Genomic DNA, 25,111 nt, shown 5'->3' with positions numbered 1-25,111 from the left:
CTGATTGATTCTCGCGCTCTGATTGGCTGAACCGGACCACGTGACCACACTGTAGCGTTTGTAGTTATGTTACAGAGCCAGGCAGTATACTACAGAGGGTAAGTGAGAAAGCCAAGCACACATACCTCTGGAGGGAAATTTCATACATATTTTGCAAGTATTTTACAGCGAAGTGGTTGGTAATTTATTTGCTGAGAATGCACCAGAAGACATGGAAATTTCAAAATTTTCAGGGAAGGGCATACCCCCCTAGCATTAGCGTCCCTTTGGCGCACCGCGGTGGTTTCACTGCTGCAAATTCCAGAGCTGCCTACTACTTTTTTTTTTTTTTTATTTTAGCTGGCTACTTCAGATTTTCTGGAGAACCCTGGTTTGCGCATGATGCTCTCTACAATGAACTGTCATCCCATCCAGGGTGTTGTTCCACTTCACACAGTGTTTCTGTGAGAGCTTCCAAACCTACTGCAACCCTGACTAGGCTGAAGCAGTTACTGGAAGTGAGTGAGTGAGAATAGTTGTTGGCTGTCCATCGCTAACAATGATGACTGCTTCATTAGGATGCGCAGAAACGCAGATGGGTCGCGAGGCCCGCACCAGAGCGACAGATTCGCCTGCATGGGCGGCACGAATGGCCCGGCTGAGTCGCCACGGAATGTCTGGCTTCGTGAGCTCTTACATACTGTTCTCCTCTCCTAATGAAGCACTTTGCACAGTAAGGTAAGACAAGCGATGTCATGCCCCCTTCGTGTTGTCTCTCTGGACCTCCAGACCTGATGCCAAGTGGTGCACAAAAGTGCCACAGACCTGATGGGTATGGAAGTTGCCCCGCAGTGACAACTGATTTGCCATCTGTTGGCCATTTGAGTGGCTCTTCTGCATGCCATCTGGTGGTGTGTCATCAACCCTGTTGGGTTCATCTGCCACGTTGCACCAAAAAGCGCCCTGCTGCCAGCACCTTATTGGTGATGTACTATTTAACCCATAGCGGGAACCCAGGCAGGTGCTACCACTCCGGGTCAGAGTGGACCTGGGAGCAATGGTGACTCCACTTTCCCCAGTACTCAAGTCCTCCCGGACCTGAGATTCACCACCGGTTACAGTTTAAAGTCATACCCAGGACTAATAGAATAGAATATGACAAGATAGTATACATTAAAATAGAACATGGAGAATAGAATGGTCACAGAACCAAAGAGAACATGACAATATAGAATAAGATAGACAATTAGGACAGTATAATAGAATGCGTTACATTATAAGAGAAAAGGAGGGAATATGATAGAATAGAATAGAAAGCATTTTGAAGACGTGGAAAAGAATATGACAAAATACTACACGTATACTATTTAGTTTGTAGAATAGACAGTCATGACAATACAACAAAATAAATTTTTTAAAAAAGGGAATATGATATATACATATACATGCACACACATATATACACATTCTGTATAGAACTGTCATAGAATTATCTATGTCATATACTGTATAGAATAGGATGGCAAGCATTATGAAGATGTAGAACAAAACACGACACAGAATAGACAGCCATGACAATACAATAGAATACCTCACAAGAGAAACAAGAAGGGACCACGTCAAACTAGAACAGAATGTATTATGATGGAATAGAATAGAAAGGAACGGATGGGAATAAAATAGAAAGCATTATACAGCAGAATACAACAAAATACTAGCTATATATATTGTATATCAGAGGTGGACAGTAACGAAGTACATTTACTTGAGTACTGTACTTAAAGGAACAGTCCACCATACTTCCATAATGAAATATGCTCTTATCTGAATTGAGACGAGCTGCTCCGTACCTCTCCGAGCTTTGCGCGACCTCCCAGTCAGTCAGACGCAGTCAGACGTGCCGTCACTCCTGTTAGCAATGTAGCTAGGCTCAGCATGGCCAACGGTATTTTTTGGGGCTGTAGTTAGATGCGACCAAACTCTTCTGCGTTTTTCCTGTTTACATAGGTTTATATGAGCAGTGATATGAAACAAGTTCAGTTACACAAATTGAAACGTAGCGATTTTCTATGCTATGGAAAGTGCGCACTATAATGACAGGCGTACTAACACCTTCTGCGCGCTTCGGCAGCGCATTGATACGGAGCTCAGATATCAATGCGCTGCCGAAGCGCGCAGAAGGTGTTTAGTACGCCTGTCATTATAGTGCGGACTTTCCATAGCATAGAAAATCGCTACGTTTCAATTTGTGTAACTGAACTTGTTTCATATCACTGCTCATATAAACCTATGTAAACAGGAAAAACGCAGAAGAGTTTGGTCGCATCTAACTACAGCCCCAAAAAATACCATAGGCCATACTGAGCCTAGCTACATTGCTAACAGGAGTGACGGCGCGTCTGACTGACTGGGAGGTCGCGCAAAGCTCGGACAGGTACGGAGCAGCTCGTCTCAATTCAGATAAGAGCATATTTCATTATGGAAGTACAGTGGACTGTTCCTTTAAGTACACTTTTTGAGTATCTGTACTTTACTTGTGTATTTTTTATTTTTTTTGGAAACTTCTGACTTTAACCCCTTCAATGCCCTGGGACGAGTCACGTACGTCCTGAAATCTTTTACCGCTGTGCCGTATGACGGAAGAACGTTTTAGGCATTGACTGTTATTCATATGTGCCACTGTGAAGTAAAAGTAATGTGCCATGTAAGGTACATAAAAGGAGGTGTTTTATGATGAGTAGCGTACGTCATAAGGCACAGCGGTAAAAGATTTAATGACGTACGTGACTCGTCCAAGAGCATTGAAGGGGTTAACTTCACTGTATGTGAAAGACAAATATCGTACTTTTTACTCCACTACATTTCTATCAAGGTCCTCGTTACTCGTTAGCGGCTTTGAAAGTGGATGTTTTTTCTTTTCTAAAATGTGATTGGTTTTTTCGCAGGTGACGCTGAGACAGCCGATCAGTAATCACTAGGGTCACGTCACATCCATAGACTGCATAAAATCAAGTTCAATGATTTCTCCACAGCATTATTTAACACGATCAGTTGATGGCAGAATGGAAGGAGGCGGTTCTTCTGGATGCACACACTCATGGCCCATGAACCCATGTTTCAGTTTTCTGAAAGGATTAAAGATTCGTTTCGTTTTAAATGTTTGCTTTGTTTGCCAAAAACGAACCACATCACGGCCTCCAGAAACTCGCCGCCCAACCTGCAAAGCATATTGAGGGATATAAACGTTTTATTCCAAGAGAAAGCTTGTAATGAAGTTGTCTGCGCTTTTAAAGCTAGCGATAACGTTGCAAACGTAGCTATGCAGTCTGGTTCGTCAAATGACTTTCTATGGATTTGCCCACCAAGTTCCTGTAGCCTTGTCCACGGCTAACGTTACACATAGCTAGTTAACTTGGACACTCTTAGTTAGCATGTAAAAATGGAGTTACGCTAACATGAATCACGTTAACTTATCTGAAGTCCTTTCAGAAATAGGTTTTAGCGTAATCTTGCCAAATAACCAGAATGTAGAAATCTTTCTTTTCTAGTAGCGTGAGCTACCCAATATGATTTCGAGTTTGAAAAGAGTTTGCTAGCATCAGGTGGAGTTTCATTGACTAGCTAGCTTAACGTTAAACCACCATGATGGCGCAGCATGCGTTCATTTTGTGAATTCACATTTCCGTCTTTGGTAACAGCGTTAGGTTTTGTAAGCGTTGTGGCAATAATACAACGATGCGTTGACAGGAAATGTACTTTAAATACTTAAGTATTTTTAAAAGCAAGTACTTCAGTACTTTAACTTAAGTAAAAATGTGACTGGACAACTTTCACTTGTATCGGAGTAACATTTGACCAGTGGGATCTGAACTCTGACTTAAGTACTGAAGTCGGGTACTTTATCCACCTCTGTTGTATATAGAATAGGATAGACAGTTACAATAAGATAATCGAATATATTATAAAAGAAAATAAGGGAATTTGACAGAATAGAGTAGAATGGAATGCAGTATGATAGAATGGAATAGAAAGCATATAATATGATAAGATATATATTCTGTATAGAATTGAGATCTTTCAACACACACAGAGAGAGAGAGAGAGAGAGAGAGAGAGAGACAGAACCCGGGGCTTGGGCTGAGGATTTCTCAAGGGTATGATGTCGGACGTTGCCATTCCAATAAGCGTTCCATGTCTTCATCTTCAAGTGCTACTTGGACCGTGAGAATATTAATGATTCACAAATAATAAGACACTTGCTCACAGAAAAGTGTCATCATAATGATAGAAAAACTTCCACAGTGGACATTCCCATGCTGCATTCAGTATCTTACACCAGTTAGAGTATAGAATTGGGACTTGGTCTTAATGAAGAGCCTGTAAAAATAATGTTTGTGCCGTCTTTTCGTTTTTGCTTGCATGAAATTTGACAAGAAGTAATTCCGCAAAGCACAAATGAAGCCAGCTAGCTGACAAGGCTAATTAATTAAGAAGAGTTGTTGATATTAAATGATAGAAAATCTTTTTTTTTTCAAACGAACAGTGCTTTTTTGTGGTTTGTTAACATATTTAGTAAAGAATTGGACTTTTTTTTTTTCTTTTTTAAATTGCTCCAGTTTTTGCCAATGTGACATGATAATTTTAAAACAACCTTTGTTTAATCTCTGGCTTAAAAGTAGACAGCCTTTCGATTTCATAAACCCGGTGAAATTTAGTTCCTTCTGAAATGTGGTCATTCCGAGTCGAGTGTGAAGCGGCTGGGATGAGGATCAGCACCTCCAAGTCCGCGGCCATAGCGCTCAGCCGGAAATGGGTAGAGTGCCTACTTCGGGTCAGGGGGGAGTTGCTACCTCAAGTGGAGGAGTTTAAGTATCTCGGGGTCTTGTTCACAAATGAGGGTAGGGGGGAGCGGGAGTTGGACAGACAAATCAAGGCAGCGTCAGCAGTGATGCTTACGCTAAACCGGTTTGTTGTGGTAAAGAGAGAGCCGAGCCAAAAGGCAAAGCTCTCAGTTTACTGGTCCATCTACGTTCCTACTCTCACCTATGGTCACGAGCTGTGGGTAGTGACCGAAAGAATGAGATCGCAGATACAAGCGGTTGAAATGAGTTTTCTCCGCAGGGTGGCTCGGCTCTCTCTTGGAGACAGGGTGAGAAGCTTGGTCATTCGGGAGAGACTCAGAGTAGAACCGCTGTTCCTCCACATCAAAAGGAGTCAGTTGAGGTGGTTTGGGCACTAGGGTATTAGGCAGAAAAAGAAATTTACCAGTCAAAAATAATATTTTATATAATCCTGATAAGCGCCGCAGGTGCGAAGACGAGCGCCGCAGGCGCGAAGTCCCTCTAGGGGGGTCTGGGGGCATGCCCCCCCAGAAAATTTTTGAAATTTAGACTTCATTTCCTGCATTCTAGGACATTTTCAGGGTGAAATGGCGTGTAATTTTTGATCAGAAATATTGCATATTTTTACTTTGTATTTTTTTCAGTTTCACTCCTGAATGTATCAGATGTATGTATGGTGTTTGATTTGGTAACAAAAGTGAAAAGAAAATAAACAACAATGAATTGTATATAATCTTTTGATCTAGTTACAGTATTTAATAAAAAAAAAAAACCCAACAGTATTCTATTTTACCATACCCCAATGAAACCCCCTTGTTAATCAATGTATCACACATACCTTTTCTGTCTTTTTGTGGAAAAACGAATCAGTTTTTGTCACATTCAATTTGGGGCGTTTGTTGGGATTCATCTTGATCCAGAAGAGTGAGTCAGCAAAAAAAAATGCGGTTCTCCCGCCAAGAAAGAGGAAACTACAACGCAGGGTGTTTGGCAATTTTCGACCAATCAGAATTCGCGATTTATTCAGTCCGCATGTTACAAGATTCAGTGCGGGCCAAAATGGCGGAAACGATGAAATATTCTGATTTTTCATTTCAAGTTTTCAGTATTTTTCGTATTAAACTGTGTTTCTTACGATTTGTAAATGATGGCGGAACCACACACGGACTGGCCATCGGGAGTAGCGGGAGTTTTCCCAGTGGGCCGGTGGTTCAGTGTGGGCCAGCGGAGAAAAAAAAAAAAAAAAAAAACAGTTGCGCGCTGGCCTTTAATATGATAAGCAATGTTAACAGTTTCTTTAACAAACTGTTAACATTGCTTATCATATTAAAGGCCAGCGCGCAACTGTAATAAGCAATGTTAACAGTTTGTTAAAGAAACTGTTAACATTGCTTATCATATTAAAGGCCAGCGCGCAACTGTTTTTTTTTTTTTTTTTTTCTCCGCCGGCCCACACTGAACCACCGGCCCACCGGGAAAACTCCCGCTACTCCCGATGGCCAGTCCGTGTGTGGGCGGAACATAACTGGATTTATCGGATGACATGTGGGAGTATTCATGTGCGAAAATTTTCGGCATTATCGTCCGTTTCAGTATCCGTCTGTGTGTATACTTGCCCGTTGAAATCGGCAATTGCCCGTCAAATTTACGGGTGGACGGGTCTCTGCCTAATACCTTATTGGGCACCTTGTTAGGATGCCCCCTGGACGCCTCCCAAGGGAGGTTTTCTGGGCATGCCCCACCGGGAGGAGACCCCGGAGCAGACTCGGGACACGCTGGAGAGATTACATCTCTCGGCTGGCCTGGGAACGCCTCGGTATTCTCCTGGAAGAGCTGGTGGAGGTGGCCGGGGAGAGGGAAGTCTGGGGTGCTCTGCTTAGGCTGCTACCCCCACGACCTGGACCCAGATTCGGCAGAGGATGGATGGATGGATGGATGGATGGATGGATGGATGGATGGAGTGGTAACACAATTGTATGTCTAGATCTATTGTCCAGAATTCTGGGTAAATCTCAAGATAATTTGGTCTGGAATATATGAAATTGAAAGAGCATCATGAAAGTTTTTTTTTCTGCCTCCGCCACCTTAAGGTGCAGGAGGCATTATGTTTTCGGGTGGTCTGTCTGTCCATGCGTCCGTCCGTGTGTGCGTCCGTCCCGAAACCTTGTGAACACGATATCTCAAAGGCTAATGAAAGGAATTTCACCAAACATGAACTGATTAGATTTTGAGATCAAAAGGTCACAGGTCAAGGTCACTGTGAGGTCAAATGTCCGTCCAAAAACCTTGTGAACACAATATCTCCAAGGCAAATGAAAGGAATTCCACCAAACTTTCACCATTTGTGCACTTTGGGACAAACATCAACTGATTAGATTTTGAGGTTAAAAGGTCACAGGTCAAGATTACTGTGAGGCCAAATGTCCATCCCCAAACTTTGTGAACACGATATCTCAAAGACTAATGAAAGGAATTTCACCAAACTTTCACCATTTGTGCATTTGGGGACAAACATGAACTGATTAGATTTTGAGATCAAAGGGTCTAAGGTCAAGGTCACTGTGAGGTCAAATGTCCGTCCGAAAACCTTGTGAACACCATATCGCCAAGGCAAATGAAAGGAATTTCACCAAACTTTCACCATTTGTGCACTTTGGGACAAACATGAACTGATTAGATTTTGAGGTTAAAAGGTCACAGGTCAAGGTTACTGTGAGGTCAAATGTCCATCCCCAAATCACAACTTAATAAGGCGTGTAGTCTACCAGGCGGAGGCATCCCCATCGACGCCGTTGGCGTCGAGTTCTATCTAGTTAAAGTCTCAATCTTGACTGTCCTCAACCCCCTTAAAATTCGGTCTTGATCCCATCTTAACTAACCCTGATCTTGACAGTGGTGTTCTTTGAATACAGCCCTGGTAAAGTCGTAGTTTATGTATGAAGGCCATTATTCTTCTAGTTATCTTTTTCCCCGTATAAAAGTTTTAGTGCGAGTTCATCTATCCAGCTTTACAATCACCAGCATGTGACTTTTTTTTTTTTTTATTGCAGCTTCTGTCAGCTGCTTGTAAACATGAGAAGTGTAGATGAGGCTATTAATAGTCAGAGAGTTTACACATCACCAAGCATCATGGATAAAACTCCAGCTGCTCTGATTTACTTGGAAAACTAAACATGAAGGTTCATGCTGAATCCTAGGACAGCATGGAAACAGTGAGGTTCCTGTAATTGTACACACAAATGTATTTTCAGAACGATGAAGCAATACACACCAAAACCAGGAGGAGGAGGACATTTACTGAGATGTGGAACTGAGTGGAACAACGATTGGGCAATTATTAAAATTTATGGAACTAACTATTGGCCAAAGTATCTGCGTTTTAATTTTAGCGACTTACTCCTGAGCAGACTTATTTTGTAAAGCAGTAAGCAGGTTTTTAACCTTTGTGTGTTTCTTTCTCTAAAGGTCACTTGGTGAAGCTGGTGAACTCGACAGAACTGTCCACCATGGAGTGTTTGTGAAACACTGACATTGTCTAAGTGGAAGGCAGAAAGGCGCTAAGAGAAGCAGGACAGCGACGAAACAATGACGTCCAACAGAAGCCCACATGGGCTCAGACAGATTGGGCTGGACCAGATCTGGGATGACCTGCGGGCAGGGATTCAACAGGTGTATACGCGACAGAGCATGGCTAAGTCCCGCTACATGGAGCTCTACACGTATCCTCCATGAGTTACAACGAAGGAAATATACTTTGTGCCATGAACTGTCATAACCTTACACATACCCTATCACATGTTATGACATGAGGTTGCAGTTGTCACTGTGAGGGTGGACCATGAATGCTGCTGCTGTTACTGTGTGTATTCCAGGAATCTCTCAAGTTGGCAAAAAGCAGTATTTAGGGGCACACCCTCACACTTGAGAGACTTTACTTTCAATTTTACTTAACTTTATTTGATTTCATTTTCAAACATACACTCACCAGCCACTTTAATAGGAACTTGTTCTTGATTTCTAAGATTCCTGTTCTTGGCTGGCAGGAATGGAACCCAGTGTAGGCTTCTGCTGTTGCATGCTGAGATGCTTTTCCGCTCACCACGGTTGTAAAGAGTGATTATATGAGTTGCTATGTCCTTCCTGGCAGCTCGAATCAATCTGTGCCGAGTTTCCCAAAAGCATCGTAGCACAAAAATCATTGTTAAATGGTAGAGCGAGCAGCACAATGAAACTCTCTCTCCTAGTTAAGATGCTCTTAGTGTTAAGAGGCTTTTGGGAAACCCACCACTGGCCATTTTTCTCTGACTTCTCTTATCAACAAGATGTTTCCACCCACAGAACTGTTGCTCACTCAGTGTTTTTTTTTTGTTTGTTTTTTTTGTTTTTCGCACCATTCTGTGTAAACTCTAGACACTGTTGTGTGTGCAAACCCCAGGAGATCAGCAGTTTCCGAAATACTCAAACCACTCCATGTGCCATGGCTGTTGGTGCCAGAGTGAAAGTCAAAAAAGGGATCACAATTTTTCCCATTCTGATGTTTGACATGAGCATTAAAAGTAGACGGCCTTTCGATTTCATAAAATCGGTGAAATTTAGTTCCCTCTGAAGTTTGGTCATTGTGATATATATATGTGTGTGTGTTATTTACCAGCTTAAGGTTGGTCCGTATCGTGAAATATCGTGACCGAGGTCTTGAAAGTACTGAGCGAGGCCCTCAGTATTCAAAGCCGAGGTCATGGTATTTCACCATACGGACCGACCTTAAGCTGGTAAATAATATATTTATTTTTTTCTTTACCAAATTCTAACAGAAAACGAGAGCGCCCGAAAGGGAAAACCGAGCCGAGCCGCCATTTTGAATCCTCATTCACGGCTGTAATGCAAATGGCTTCCTCCTCGGTATACAAGTGCACTTCCATGGCAGGAAAAAAAACCTACATTTTTGCCGCCTATGTAGTCCCCTATTTATACAAATAGGAGTCATTCAGGATTCAGCCTTGTTTTTGCTTGCCGTTAGCAAGTTAGAGGTTTTTAGCTTTCTCCTGAAATGTTTTTTTTTATTTCTTCTTCCTCAGGGTAGTAAAACTCGCTTTCACTGTGAACACGGTCGTTATCGCTATCTATGATGTAAAATTAATGCTGTTCTCCTGAGAAATGCTGGCAAAAATTTATAAGATTTTTGATAATCTTCTAAATAAATCTTATTAAAAAAAAGATAAATATTGACAAAAAAATGCTACGATGTTTGTTGTGAACGAGCGAGTCGCCAGAGGTCTGTAACCGGGGTCTGTAACTGGGGTCCGTACCGTAGGATATGGACCCTCTCGCCAATCAATCAGAGCGCAGGATTTGATGGAAACCGGACCGTGAAAAAAAATGTGTTTATTTCTGTAATATCTAAAACCAACCAGGCCATTCTGTGGCTGGGAAGTTATTTAATTTGACAGGATTCACGAACAAATAACGTGAATGAAATCACTCGTTTGGCGCAGTCAAAGCAGACAGAGGAGGTCCATATGCGCATGCGCAGGTTTACCTTGACCGTGCACTGACCGTTACATCATTCTGTCATTAAACGAACAGCTGATCACACCGAGGTGCTTGCTGACCGCCGATATTTATTAGTTTGGTCCTGCGTTTCCTTTCCTTCGCAACATAATGTCTTTTCTTCTCGCTTTCCATTACTGTAGTCGGCCTTTCACGTTTTATTCGCACACTCACGTCTGCCATTTTTCTCTCCTGTTTCAAATTTGTGTCTGATAATACCTTGCACGAACAGGGAAAGCCCACCACGTGATGCATGACGTAGTATCTTGAATTGGGTCAGGGTGAAGCAGGAAAAAATAGCAGAGAATTTAGGGCCATGTGGCCCTAAATTCATTAATTGTTCTTTTTTTTTTTTTAAACTAATAAAATTGGAAGTCTGTGATTTGAATTCAGTAGGCTTCAGTCCACTAAATAAAAATAAGTGCGTGTCGGGGAAAATTCTTTTTATGACCTACATCTGAAAACTCTGAAAGGCAGTCCATCTTTAACTGAAGCTTTTGATTTGTATCTGCATGATTGTGCTGCTGTCCAGGGATTGGCTGATTAGAGAACTGCATAAAACAGCAGGTGGATGGGTGTAACTTATAAAGTGGCCAGTGAGTGCAGCTGTACATTCGAAAATAAACATTTACATGCCCAGACTCGGAGTAGAAGAAGAAGAAACCTTTATTTGTCACATGCACACTTCAAGCACAGTGAAATTCATCCTCTGCATTTAACCCATCTGAAGCAGTGAACACATGCGCACACACACCGAGAGCAGTGGGCAGCCACACCAGAGCGCCCGGGGAGGAGTCAGGGGTTCAGTACCTTGCTCAAGGGCACCTCAGCCCAAGGCCGCCCCACGTTAACCTAACTGCATGTCTTTGGACTGTGGGGGAAACCGGAGCACCCGGAGGAAACCCACGCGGACACGGGGAGAACATGCAAACTCCACACAGAAAGGCCCTCGCCGGCCGCTGGGTTCGAACCCGGAACCTTCTTGCTGTGAGGCGACCGTGCTAACCACTACACCACCGTGTCGCCGGGAGGGAAGGGAGCTTTTGCGCCGGACACCCAGCCAAGGGCATCCAGGGGGTGCCGGAGAGGCAGGGTCTGGGACAGGCGGTGGCTCGCCTCGCGGCGGTACAATACAATGCTGTTGTTACATTTGAGCTGTGAGAGATTAAATACTGATCGTCTCACAAACAGTACAGAAATAGTTTGTTAAGGAGAATACGTACATCTCTTGGCCAGACCAGCAGATCCAAGCCTTGGAAATCAATTAAAACCCACACATATCAGGAATACCATAATGGCTGGCTGTAGCTGAATCTTCATAAACCCTCCCTTAACTTGTCAGTCTGTGTAACGGTATGTTCTGCGACAGAGCGATATACAACAGCAGATTTCGAGACGATAAGTACGACAGCAGGATAGAGGGACTACTTTTGGTATCAGATCACAGCTTTAGATATCATATTCACAGACAATAAAAGGCTTGGTTCGAACGTCCTGTTTTGTATGGGTAGGTGGAAGAGGAAATGACCTCTACGTCTCTTTCTGTCCTCCCACTCTTCAAAACACAACCCTAAACCATTGTATTGTATCGTATTTTGTTGTTGAAAATGTACACTGATCAGGGAGTCGTAAGCTTTAGGGCAAATGCCATTGATGGCATTTCAAGGAACGTTTGAAGATCTTTTAGCCATCTTCTCTGTGACTTCCTTAACCTAGTCACTAGACATGTTTACAATTACTGTACCAGTGTCCATCAGTCAAACCAGGCGAGGGGTGCAGGCATTCCCCCCACCAAACCCTCCAAGAAGACTCCCACTCCAGGAGGAGCACAGTTTGTTGGGCTGGAACTTTACAAAAGACTGAAGGAGTTTCTCAAGAGCTATTTAACAAATCTTCTGAAGGTAAAGTGTTAGTCTTAACCCTATGTTCACACTAGCGAAGGACAAACCGACAGGTTAATTTTCGATGTCCGTGCATGACGCGGAGTTACGATTTCAGTGACCAGAGCAAGCGATATTTGAATCGAGAGTTTCTCAATTCTATACAAATAGAACGAAGTGGTATGGCAAAGTGAAATTTCCAAACTGCTGATGCAAATGACTCCTCAGATCAATCCTAATTGTGTACAGTCCAACTTTTTAACTATGCTTTCAGATCATACATGACCTCACTATTCATTGATTTATTAAAAACACTGACAAGGTGACGTGAAGAACATTTGATTATTTCATTACAATGGCACCTGTCAAGGGGTGGGATATATTAGGCAGCAAGAGAACAGTTAGTTCTCGAAGTTGATGTGTTGGAAGCAGGAAAAATGGGCAAGCGTAAGGATCCGAGTGACGACGAGAGCTAAATTGTGATGGCGAGATGACTGGGTCTGAGCATCTCCAAAATGGCACATCTTGTGAGGTGTTCCCGGTGTGCAGTGGTTAGTACCGAACAAAAGTGGTCCAAAGAAGGACAACCGGTGAACCAACGACAGGGTCATGAGTGTCGAAGGCTTATTCGTGCATGGGGCACGAATAATAATAATAATGTTAAATTTATATAGCGCCTTTCAAGAAACCCAAGGACGCTTTACAATTATAGACAAAGAAAAAAATAAATAAAAATAATAATAAATAATAATAAATAAAAAAAGTAAAAAGTCCACCGAGTAGGGGTCAGGATGTAATTCCCGTGGTGTAGCAGCCACAGTCCCACCAAAAGGCGCACGAAAACAAGTCCCACATCTCCAGCACCGCCGCCGTGACGCCGTCAACAACATCACTCGAACACCACGCCATGGATCCACAAAGCCAGCAGAGAAGCTCCGCCACGCAGAGCGTTGGTATGTCCCAAACCGCCTGCACAGCCGCCGCGACACCACCAAGCAACATCGCTTGGAACATCACGCCAAGCGTTAAAGCACAGAGCGCTGGACAACCACGATGTAAAATGAGCAACAGGCTCACTGCAGTCCATAGCTGGGAGCACAGGCATCACCCACAGCGAACCAAGGCCTGGAGGGAACCGACGCCCAAAACTGGGTCTGGAGCTACACCACAACCGGTGGACAAAAACACTCAAACACACACCAAACTACACAAACACACAGAAAAAAAAATAAATAAAAAAATGAAAATAGAAAAAGCTCTGGAAAGCTAGCCTATATGGTCCAATCCCACAGAAGAGCTACTGGAGCACAAACTGCTGACAAAGTTAATACTGACACTTTTCTGTTTTAGCCAGTGTTAACTTTTTCAGCAGTTTGTGCTACAGTGGCTCTTCTGTGGGATTGGACCATATGGGCTAGCCTTCATGCCCCATGCCTTCGACACTCTGTCGCCAGTTGTCCTTCCTTGGACCACTTTAGTTCGGTACTAACCACTGCATACCGGGAACACCCCACAAGATGCACCATTTTGGAGATGCTCAGACCCAGGTCATCTAACCATCACTATTTGGCCCTTTTCAAAGTCGCTCAGATCCTTACGCTTGCCCATTTTTCCTGCTTCCAACACATCAAGTTCAAGAACTGGCTGTTCTCTTGCTGCCTAATATATCCCACCCCTTGACAGGTGCCACTGTAATGAGATAATCAAATGTTCTTCACGTCACCTGTCAACGTTTTTAATTTTATGGCTGATCGGTATATGCGAACAGAATATTTTTGCTAAAGGATGTACATGCTCAGTGCCTCATCTTCATGTTCTTTTCGTGTATGTGTGTGGTAGGATGGGGAAGATTTGATGGACGAGAGTGTTCTCAAGTTTTACACGCAGCAGTGGGAGGACTACCGTTTCTCCAGTAAAGTGTTAAATGGGATTTGCGCCTACCTCAACAGACACTGGGTACGCCGGGAGTGTGACGAAGGGCGGAAAGGAATTTATGAAATCTATTCGGTAAGATGTTCATTTGTCTACTACGGCGTTAACATCAAAAGGCAGCAAACTGCAGAGGTCATGCTCAGGTTGTCAGTTATGGGAGTTCATTATCCAAACTTTTTTTTAGCAGCTATCGTTAATGTGTGTTGCTGGTTTGTGGGTGAAGAAACACTTTTTTTTTTCCCCGAGCTGAAACTACAACCCCGATTCCAAAAAAGTTGGGACAAAGTACAAATTGTAAATAAAAATGGAATGCAATAATTTACAAATCTCAAAAGCTGATATTGTATTCACAATAGAACATAGACAACATATCAAATGTCGAAAGTGAGACATTTTGAAATTTCATGCCAAATATTGGCTCATTTGAAATTTCATGACAGCAACACATCTCAAAAAAGTTGGGACAGGGGCAATAAGAGGCTGGAAAAGTTAAAGGTACAAAAAAGGAACAGCTGGAGGACCAAATTGCAACTCATTAGGTCAATTGGCAATAGGTCATTAACATGACTGGGTATAAAAAGAGCATCTTGGAGTGGCAGCGGCTCTCAGAAGTAAAGATGGGAAGAGGATCACCAATCCCCCTAATTCTGCGCCGACAAATAGTGGAGCAATATCAGAAAGGAGTTCGACAGTGTAAAATTGCAAAGAGTTTGAACATATCATCATCTACAGTGCATAATATCATCAAAAGATTCAGAGAATCTGGAAGAATCTCTGTGCGTAAGGGTCAAGGCCGAAAAACCATACTGGGTGCCCGTGATCTTCAGGCCCTTAGACGGCACTGCATCACATACAGGCATGCTTCTGGATTGGAAATCACAAAATGGGCTCAGGAATATTTCCAGAGAACATTATCTGTGAACACAATTCACCGTGCCATCCGCCGTTGCCAGCTAAAACTCTATAGTTCAAAGAAGAAGCCGTATCTAAACATGATCCAGAAGCGCAGATGTCTTCTCTGGGCCAAGGCTCATTTAAAATGGACTGTGGCAAAGTGGAAAACTGTTCTGTGGTCAGACGAATCAAAATTTGAAGTTCTTTATGGAAATCAGGGACGCCGTGTCATTCGGACTAAAGAGGAGAAGGACGACCCAAGTTGTTATATCAGCGCTCAGTTCAGAAGTCTGCATCTCTGATGGTATGGGGTTGCATTAGTGCATGTGGCATGGGCAGCTTACACATCTGGAAAGACACCATCAATGCTGAAAGGTATATCCAGGTTCTAGAGCAACATATGCTCCCATCCAGACGACGTCTCTTTCAGGGAAGACCTTGCATTTTCCAACATGACAATGCCAAACCACATACTGCATCAATTACAGCATCATGGCTGCGTAGAAGAAGGGTCCGGGTACTGAACTGGCCAGCCTGCAGTCCAGATCTTTCACCCATAGAAAACATTTGGTGCAGCATAAAACGGAAGATACGACAAAAAGACCTAAGACAGTTGAGCAACTAGAATCCTACATTAGACAAGAATGGGTTAACATTCCTATCCCTAAACTTGAGCAACTTGTCTCCTCAGTCCCCAGACGTTTACAGACTGTTGTAAAGAGAAAAGGGGATGTCTCACAGTGGTAAACATGGCCTTGTCCCAACTTTTTTGAGATGTGTTGTTGTCATGAAATTTAAAATCGCCTAATTTTTCTCTTTAAATGATGCATTTTCTCAGTTTAAACATTTGATACGTCATCTATGTTCTATTCTGAATAAAATATGGAATTTTGAAACTTCCACATCATTGCATTCCGTTTTTATTTACAATTTGTACTTTGTCCCAACTTTTTTGGAATCGGGGTTGTAGGAATCATGTAACTAAGAAACTTGTTCACATATCTATCTCCAAGACCTTGCGATCACAGTGGAAATCACTAACTTTGAGTTATAAAAGGAAATCGTTTTAATTTCCTTCTCCAGCTTGCCTTGGTGACATGGAGAGAGTGTTTATTCAGACCGCTAAATAAACAGGTGGGCTTTCTTTATAGACCTCTTTTAAGATATTGCTATGTTTTCTATATATTGCTATATTTAAAGCGCAGTTTGTGTTTGTGCTGTGTTCCCATCTGCCACGTCTCTTCACACAAGGTGACGAATGCTGTGTTGAAACTCATTGAGAGAGAAAGAAACGGCGAGACTATAAACACCAGGCTGATCAGTGGAGTTGTGCAGTCCTATGGTGGGTTTCAGCTTGAAAGTTTTATTATTTTTCTGAAATAAAAAAGCTCATGCTTATATTTTTCGGAAAGCAAGTCGCGCCAGGCTATGACACGCTATTAAAAAATGTGGTATCGTTTGGTAAGCAAGGCTCCTGTTTTTCAGAGATGAAAAGGCATAATACTGTATATGGCATCCACATCAGATTATTTACTGTTTATAAATGTCTCGCAGTGGATTATTTTGTACAAGTGCAACTGCACATCCAATGGTGGTAAGAAAAAAATACGCAAAATGGTATGAAAAAGTGAGTCGGGCTGATTTTCTTCTTTCTTATTCTTAGCATTCTCATTGTTCCATCAATGAAATCTTGTCATATAATGCAACTCAGTTTCACTGTTGATGGGTATTAGATTTTATTCTGTCCACATTCATTGGATATGAGCAATCTGATTGGCTACTCTGCTACTAGGCTATCAGCTCATATACCGTGAGGAGAGAAAAACAAAATGGTAGAATGTTTTGCTGAACCAACCGAGGACGAAATAAAAACTTGAAAACAAAACCCCAAAAATACAAAAAAAGTAACAAAATATGGAAGGAAAGTATTTCATGGTAAGAACGTATCTTTTAGTTTTCAAGGATTATCACATTTTTATCCCCCACTGGCCGAAGAGGGATTATGCCGTGGCGATTTCCATCTGTCCGTCCCGGGAAGGATGCGCACCTTCTGAAATCAACTCCTCTCGCAATTTTTGGAGGAATTTCACGAAACTTGGCAGGATTCTTTGTTATATGTCGGTAATATGCATATTGTAATTTCGTTCAATTCGGTCACATTTTACCAGAGTAACACCCCTTGATTAACAAAATTACCGGTATAATTTGACAATTTTATGAGTGTTTTTTTTTTTTTTTTTTTTTTCCTTCTGAAATCAACTCCTCTTACAATTTTTGGAGGAATTTCATGAAACCTGGCAAAAGGCATCGTTATATGTCGGTAGTACGCATATTGTTATTTTGTTCAATTCAGTCGCATTTTACCAGAGTTGTGGCCCTCGATTAACAACCTTCTACTTTCACAATTTCATGAAGGTGTGTTTGCCTTCTGACATCAACTCCTCTCACAATTTTTGGACGAATTTCTCGAAGCTTGGCGGAAGGCCTTGTTATATGACGGTAATCCGCATATTGCGATTTAATTTCGTTTGTGAAAATTTTCCCAGAGTTTTGACCCTTGATTAAATAACTTGTATTTTGACAATTTCATGAGGGTGTACGGTCTTCTGAAATCAACTCCTCTCACATTTTGTGGAAGAATTTCACCAAACTTCGCAAAAGGCTTTGTTATATGGCCGTTCTACGCATATTGAAATTTCATTTCATTTGAGCAAATTTTACCAGAGTTATGCCCTTGATTATTAACAAACTTGTACTTTGGTAATTTCATCAAGATGTGCTTGCTTTCTGAAATCAACATCCCTTACAATTTTTATGCCCCACTGGCCAAAAGGCCCGAAGGGGGATTATGTCATGGCGATGTCCGACCATCCCGAGAAGGGTATTCACATTCTGAAATCAACTCCTCTCACAATTTTTTGAGGAATTTCATGAAACTTGGCAGGATTCTTTGTTATGTGTTGATAATACACATATTGCAATTTCTTTCAATTCAATCGCATTTTACCAGAGTTATGGCCAAGTTGCCAGCGGGGGATATTGTGCTCTCGGAGCACTCTTGTTGCTTATTGAATTTGCAAAAAATAAAAATGCTCTGTTTCGCAAAATCCAGTGAATGTGGCTAGAATAAAAGAGTTATTCCACTCAATTTCATCATACATGGCTTCGATTTCGTGGAGTAACTGTTAAGTAGCCCTTGCTTCTAATCTCATGACCAGTCATCACTAAATAGCCACATTAAGTCACAGCACATGCCACTTAATGCATTACACTTCTGTTTGTCTCTCCCAGTTGAATTGGGCCTGAATGAAGACGATGCCTTTGCTAAAGGACCCACATTATCTGTATACAAAGAGTACTTTGAGAGCCAGTTCTTGGCTGATACAGAACGCTTCTACACACGGGAAAGCACAGAGTTCCTCCAACAAAACCCTGTAACTGAATACATGAAAAAGGTGGGTTATCAGCGACCCTACTGGAATTTGAGTCTTTGAGTAAGAGCCTGTTTACGTTCTCTCTTCCAAGATTCTTTGCATGCAGGGAAAGCTGTAAGTGTGTTCATTTATAATGTACATAAACATCATTTAAAGTAGGAATATCGAATCAAATATAAAAATATGGAACATTTTAAAATTTGTCAAAATGGTAAACCACTGAATTTGCTGACTTTACTGCTTTACTGAAATATAAGAGATGGTGAATTCAGATAGCGTGATCCATACTAAACCCAAGAACAAAATCAGTATTTTAAAATGTGTGTCAGTCTTACTTCATCACCACACAGCAGATGGAGTTGGGTTTAATGTATTTTTGTGTGTGTGTGTGTGTGTGTGCAGGCAGAAGCACGGCTGTTAGAGGAGCAACGGCGGGTTCAGGTTTACCTTCACGAGAGCACACAAGACGAGCTGGCTCGCAAGTGTGAACAGGTTCTCATAGAGAAACACCTGGAGATTTTCCACACAGAGTTCCAGAACCTTCTGGATGCTGACAAGAATGAAGGTGAACAGTCTCTTTGGTATCATTAAATATTTTTCTGCGTTCTAGTAACACCGGTGTTTAGTTTTGACTACAACACTGGTTTGGAGTAGAGTCACTAAACCTCAAGTCCAGTCTCAAGTCCCCAGCATTCAAGTCCGAGTCGAGTCCGAGAACAAGACTCCACCCGCACCATTTAACGGTAGCTGTTGCTGCTTTTATGTGAAACCGTCTCTGCTGCTGTGTTGGATTAACGTTACTGCTCGACTGACCCCGTTTTAGTTAATAGGCTACAGATAAAAAGCTTGTTCATCGCTCAGCAAGCCCCGCCCACTATCAACAGGGTAAATAACATGTCAGAGGGTTAACACTAGCTAGTTCATCGGTCAGCAAGCAAGCCCCGCTATCAACAGAGCAATGAACATAGCGCGTCACTTCCTTCTCTGGGTGGAGTCTTGCCAAATGACGATTGAAGTTCGAGGTTGTCCCTGTCGTCTCCTCGATAGTTCTTCTCCATATGGAACACACAGCAGTGCATTTTTTCCCACTGCACAAGAAATCTGTATAAGCAAAGCGGACAATCCTAGGGGCTTCTCTCCAGGCGTTTTAGCGCCATTAACGTTAGTTTGTTCCTGAACAGGTGACTGTGCATTCTCTTGCATGAAATTAGTACAAAAATTAATGTAGATATAAATATCATCTCATCTCTAGCCGCTTTATCCTTCTACAGGGTCGCAGGCAAGCTGGAGCCTATCCCAGCTGACTACGGGCGAAAGGTGGGGTACACCCTGGACAAGTCGCCAGGTCATCACAGGGCTGACACATAGACACAGACAACCATTCACACTCACATTCACACCTACGGTCAATTTAGAGTCACCAGTTAACCTAACCTGCATGTCTTTGGACTGTGGGGGAAACCGGAGCACCCGGAGGAAACCCACGCGGACACGGGGAGAACATGCAAACTCCACACAGAAAGGCCCTCGCCGGCCCCGGGGCTCGAACCCAGGACCTTCTTGCTGTGAGGCGACAGCGCTAACCACTACACCACCGTGCCGCCCTAGATATAAATATCTTATGCCAAATTATTATGGCATGTTACAAAAAATAAAGAAAAAAATCCAAGTCCTCGTCTCCAATTTACAAGTCCAAATGCAGTTAATGCACAAGTCCAAGTCCGACTCATCAGTGCTCAAGTTCAAGTCAATCATGGGTCCTTAAAATTAGGGCACGAGTCGGACTCGAGTACTACAAGCCTGCTTCAAACACAAACCAATACGTATTAAGAAATGTCCGCATACCAATACACTGTAAAAAAGGATATCTTGTTAAGAGAAAATATCTTTCATATGGGTGAATTTCTCTAATATTTCTTATTAGAAGATTATGACGGTTCTTGATGCAGTGCCGTCTGAGGGATCGGAGATCACAGGTGTTCAGCTTAGGCTTGTGCCCTTGCCCTTTATGCACTGGAATTCCTCCAGATTCCCTGAATCGTTTAATGATATTACAAACCGTAGATGGTGAAATAGCCAAATCCCTTCCTATCTTTCTTTGAGGAACATTGTTTTGAAACATTTCAATAACACACAAATCACATCATTATTTAATTGTTTTACCTTATTATTAGTTCTAAATTGCCCACGTCCCAACTTTTTTTGCAATGTGCTGCAGGCCTGAAACACAGGAATTTGACCAGACAAAATGGACAAAATATCTTGGATTCATTCTGTCTGCAATGAAATACAAGTCAAAGTAAATTTAGAAATCACTGGGGGTTTTTTTGTTTTGTTTTTTATTTATTTTTTATTTGCATTTTCCATTCCGGGGCGGCACAGTGGTGTAGTGGTTAGCGCTGTCGCCTCACAGCAAGAAGGTCCGGGTTCGAGCCCCATGGCCGGCGAGGGCCTTTCTGTGCGGAGTTTGCATGTTCTCCCTGTGTCCGCGTGGGTTTCCTCCGGGTGCTCCGGTTTCCCCCACAGTCCAAAGACATGCAGGTTAGGTTAACTGGTGACTCTAAATTGAGCGTAGGTGTGAATGTGAGTGTGAATGGTTGTCTGTGTCTATGTGTCAGCCCTGTGATGACCTGGCGACTTGTCCAGGGTGTACCCCGCCTTTCGCCCGTAGTCAGCTGGGATAGGCTCCAGCTTGCCTGCGACCCTGTAGAACAGGATAAAGCGGCTACAGATAATGAGATGAGATTTTCCATTCCATGCCATCCCAACTTTTTCTGATTTGGAGTTTTAATAAATAATGAAATAATGGATCAAAGTACAGTTTAAAAAAAAAAAACTTTAAACAAAGTTTTTATTTGAGGATATTTACATCCAGATTAGGTGATTATTCTTTTCCTGGTGAAGAAAACCCCCTGGTCAGATTGAGAACACCCTCCAGGAGGCACGGATATCTGTGTCCAAGCCAACAATCAAGAGAAGACTTCTTCACCAGAGTAAATACAGAGGGTTTACCACAAGATGTAAACCACTAGTAAGCTTCAAAACCAAGAAAACCTGTTTAGAGTTTACCAAAAAAAAAAAAAACAACTTAAAAAGGCAGTACATTTCTAGAATAGCAGCCTGTGGACAAATGAGACAAAGATCATCTTGTTCCATAAATGATGGGAAGAGAAGAGTATGGAGAACGGAAGGAACTGCTCATGATCCAAAGCATACCACTTCATCTAATGGCATGGCCATGTATGCCTGCCAGTGGAACTGGTTCCCTTGTATTTATTTATGAGTTGACTGCTGACAAAAGCGACAGGAAGAATTCTGAAGTTTATAGAATATATTATCTGCTCAGGTTCAGCTGACTGCTTCTAAACCCACTGGAAAGGGCTTATGGTGCAGATGTACCGTACTTCGAAAGCAACCCTGGACTTTTTTAAGGCAAAGAAACAGAATGTTCTGCTATGGCCAAGTCAATCACCTGAACTGAATCCGACTGACTATGTATTTTGCTTGCTGAAGGCAAAATGCCCCAACAACAAGCAGGAACCGAGGACAGCTGCAGTAAAGGCCTGGCAGACCATCAGCAGGAAAGAAACCTCGTGTCTTGGTGACATCTATGGGTTCCAAACTTCAGGAAGTCATTGATTTGCAACAAAGCATTACAAATATAAGGGATAATGTCCAGCGAGCCAGTCATTATTGTGAAATAAACCCTGACACATTGATGCAGGACCCTAACACACTGCAAAAAATGATCTCTTGTTGAGAGAAAATATCTTTAATATGGGTGAATTTATCTATTATTTCTTATTAGAAGTTTACTAGAACTCAAATTCAAGATTATTTAGCTTACTTTGAGACGCTTTTACTAATTTCAAGCCTTAAATTTTCTTATTCTATTGGCAGATAATTTTGCTCATTTTAAGCATTCAATTCTAGAAAGAAGCAAAATTATCTGCCAATAGAATAAGAAAATGTAAGGCTTGAAATTAGTAAAAGCGTCTCAAAGTAAGCTAAATAATCTTATATTTGAGTTCTAGTACCGTATTTTCCGGACTATACGTCGCTCCGGAGTTTAAGTCGCATCAGCCAAAAAATGCATTATGAAGACGAAAAAAACATATAGGCTATACGTCGCACCGGACTATAAGTCGCACTTTTTTGAAGGGTTATTCTATCCATAGAATCTGTGATTGTATCTGATAAGCGGCGCGTGGTTACTGCGCGACTGCATTGTTTATTTAATAAACGAACAGCTGAGCAGTGATAACGCGCCCTTTGCCCTGTAAGTAGCCTAGTCTGATTATTTTAAATATCTACTACTATCTTTAATACTATCACTATCGTTATTACTAATAGCCTATATTATTATTATAACTAATATTAGTAGCCTATTACTGATGCATTAATCAGTTTGCTTTTAGAATATTTTTACCGGTAGGGCTTATTATCGCCCCATGGCGCTTTCATCTGTGTTATTAAAGCTGTAGTCATCATCGAGGAGTGTCATTCTTCATTTTTGTCGAATTGTATTTCATCAAATCAGAGGCCAAGTAGGCAATAGGTATATCATCTCCAAAGACAGGTACGGTAGTAAAAACAACCGTCTAGTGAAAAAAAACAACAACAACCGCTCAGAGAAAAAAACAGGCAGAAAGTGCGCCTGCCAGTTAATGTCATATCAGATAAAAACATTAAACGTTATTCAGACCATTAACACCATAACATCAGAGACGAAGAATAAAGTTCATCTTGGAAGGAGTGTTATTTTTAAAAATGCAAAACAAAATTATTTATAATAGCCCAGAGAAAAACTGGCTGAATATGTACCGTAACATCAAGTTATTCAATAGCCTATAGGCCTAAAATCAGGGCTTAATTTGAGCCGGAACATGACGGAACAAGATCCGTAACCTCCGTTGTCGGATCCGGCAGCTATTTTCATTTCATTCGGTGTTCCAGCAGCTATTTAAATGGATCAGATCACCTCCGTGACCATCACAAAGGGAAAAAAAATCAAACAATAAATTAAATAAGTAAATAAAAATGTGTTTAGTGTTTGGTTTTGATTTTGATATCTGTTGTTGATTTCTCTCCTATGACATCCACAAAATTTATGCGAAAGGGGAGGGGGGGTCATGGGGTGTATACTTCCGCTCAATAGAACGCCGGGTTTTTTGTAGCCGTTAGCTTGCGCTGTGGAAAAAATGGCAAAAAAACAAGAAAGCTTACTAAAATTTTTAAAATGAATTCTCCAACTTGTTTTGTAAATCCTTTATTTCTTAACTATTACTTGAATTGATTGCACTTATGTTTGCTGGCACTGCTTTTAATGAGCAGGAGAAAAACAGGGAGGGCTTGGAACATGACCACAGGTCGGAATCGAACCCGGGTCCCCGGATATATGGTATGGCGCCTTACCCACCTGAGCTACAAAGTCCCACTTGCACTGCTTTTACCCTACTTAAATCCTTAAAATTAGTCATTTAACTCATGTCTTGTGTGATCTGATCTCCAATGGTGAAATAAACCGGTTGTGATACGAGTACAGTCTGTTATTTTAGAAGATAAATTTAATATATAATTTAATATATAGTCTAATAAAAAATAATATTTTATAACATAATATCACGACATATTACTGTCTGTAACTGTTCGTCACTAAAGCGTTTTCTAAGATCATAATGTCTGATATTATTATTTTTTACACACACAATAAGCTCGTGTGCGTAAAGTTATAGTAAACCACCCCCCGCCTTTTTTTTTTTTTTGAGTCGCCGGACCCACCCACCTCCTGTGTTCCGGGACCTCCCACTTCACAAATTAAGCACTGCCTAAAATCATTACATAACTTATTTAAATAACTATAGGCCTATCATTAATAATAAAACACAGGTCAATCAAGTTTATCAAGCTGACGATTTCACTCCAAATCAGCAAATCCATTGAATTCCTCATCCTCGGTGTCGCTTCTGAACAACTCTGCCAACTCCAGCGGCAGACGAAGCGCCGTTTCCTCTTCTTTTGCGTGGCTGTCGTCAGACTCAGCATCAGCTCCAGTTATTCCGCGGTGCACCGGAGTACAAGTCGCATGGCCAGCCAAACTATGAAAAAAAGTGCGACTTATAGTCCGAAAAATACGGTAAACTTCTAATAAGAAATAATAGATAAATTCACCCATATTAAAGATATTTTCTCTCAACAAGAGATCATTTTTTGTAGTGCATGAAGCATATAAAACGTACTGTAATTCCTACACCGTTCACCCAATAATAGTCATTATTCTACATATAGGACACTTTTTCAATTGAATAAGAGCATGTATTCGATTCCTGTCTAGCGGGTTTCATTCATTTGGTTTGATAGCATGCGATATTGTTAGCATATCGCTTATCCTACATGTATTACATCACTCTACCCAGTGAAGAATGAGCGTTGAATGTGGTTTACCTGCCTGATCCATCCTGATTCCCTACGTCTGACTGGAGTCTCATCACATCACTCCTGTGGAGGACGGCCCCATATGGACAATCGAAAATCGCACTTGAAAGACGCTCTGGACACTTACAGCAATGCTTTTATGGCTGAGGACTACAGTTGAGTTGCTAAC

The 25,111-nt window shown here is 41.8% G+C and overlaps 1 protein-coding gene across 1 annotated transcript in view; it reads left to right on the top strand.

Moving 5' to 3' along the window:
- cul1b (cullin 1b) overlaps positions 1 to 25,111 on the top strand; it is a 57,260-nt gene that overhangs the window by 7,578 nt on the left and 24,571 nt on the right. Inside the window, exons 2-8 of the mRNA XM_060900020.1 lie at positions 8,286 to 8,539; positions 12,091 to 12,268; positions 14,087 to 14,254; positions 16,157 to 16,207; positions 16,325 to 16,415; positions 18,365 to 18,528; positions 18,910 to 19,072. Of these exons, the coding sequence (XP_060756003.1) occupies positions 8,406 to 8,539; positions 12,091 to 12,268; positions 14,087 to 14,254; positions 16,157 to 16,207; positions 16,325 to 16,415; positions 18,365 to 18,528; positions 18,910 to 19,072 (949 nt within the window). The 5' untranslated portion in view covers positions 8,286 to 8,405. The remainder of the gene's footprint in view (positions 1 to 8,285; positions 8,540 to 12,090; positions 12,269 to 14,086; positions 14,255 to 16,156; positions 16,208 to 16,324; positions 16,416 to 18,364; positions 18,529 to 18,909; positions 19,073 to 25,111) is intronic.

Source organism: Neoarius graeffei, chromosome 19, assembly GCF_027579695.1.
Source record: "Neoarius graeffei isolate fNeoGra1 chromosome 19, fNeoGra1.pri, whole genome shotgun sequence".
Lineage (NCBI taxonomy): Eukaryota > Metazoa > Chordata > Actinopteri > Siluriformes > Ariidae > Neoarius > Neoarius graeffei.
Note: the sequence above shows the minus strand (reverse complement) of the source record. Positions and strands in the feature narration are given on the sequence as shown.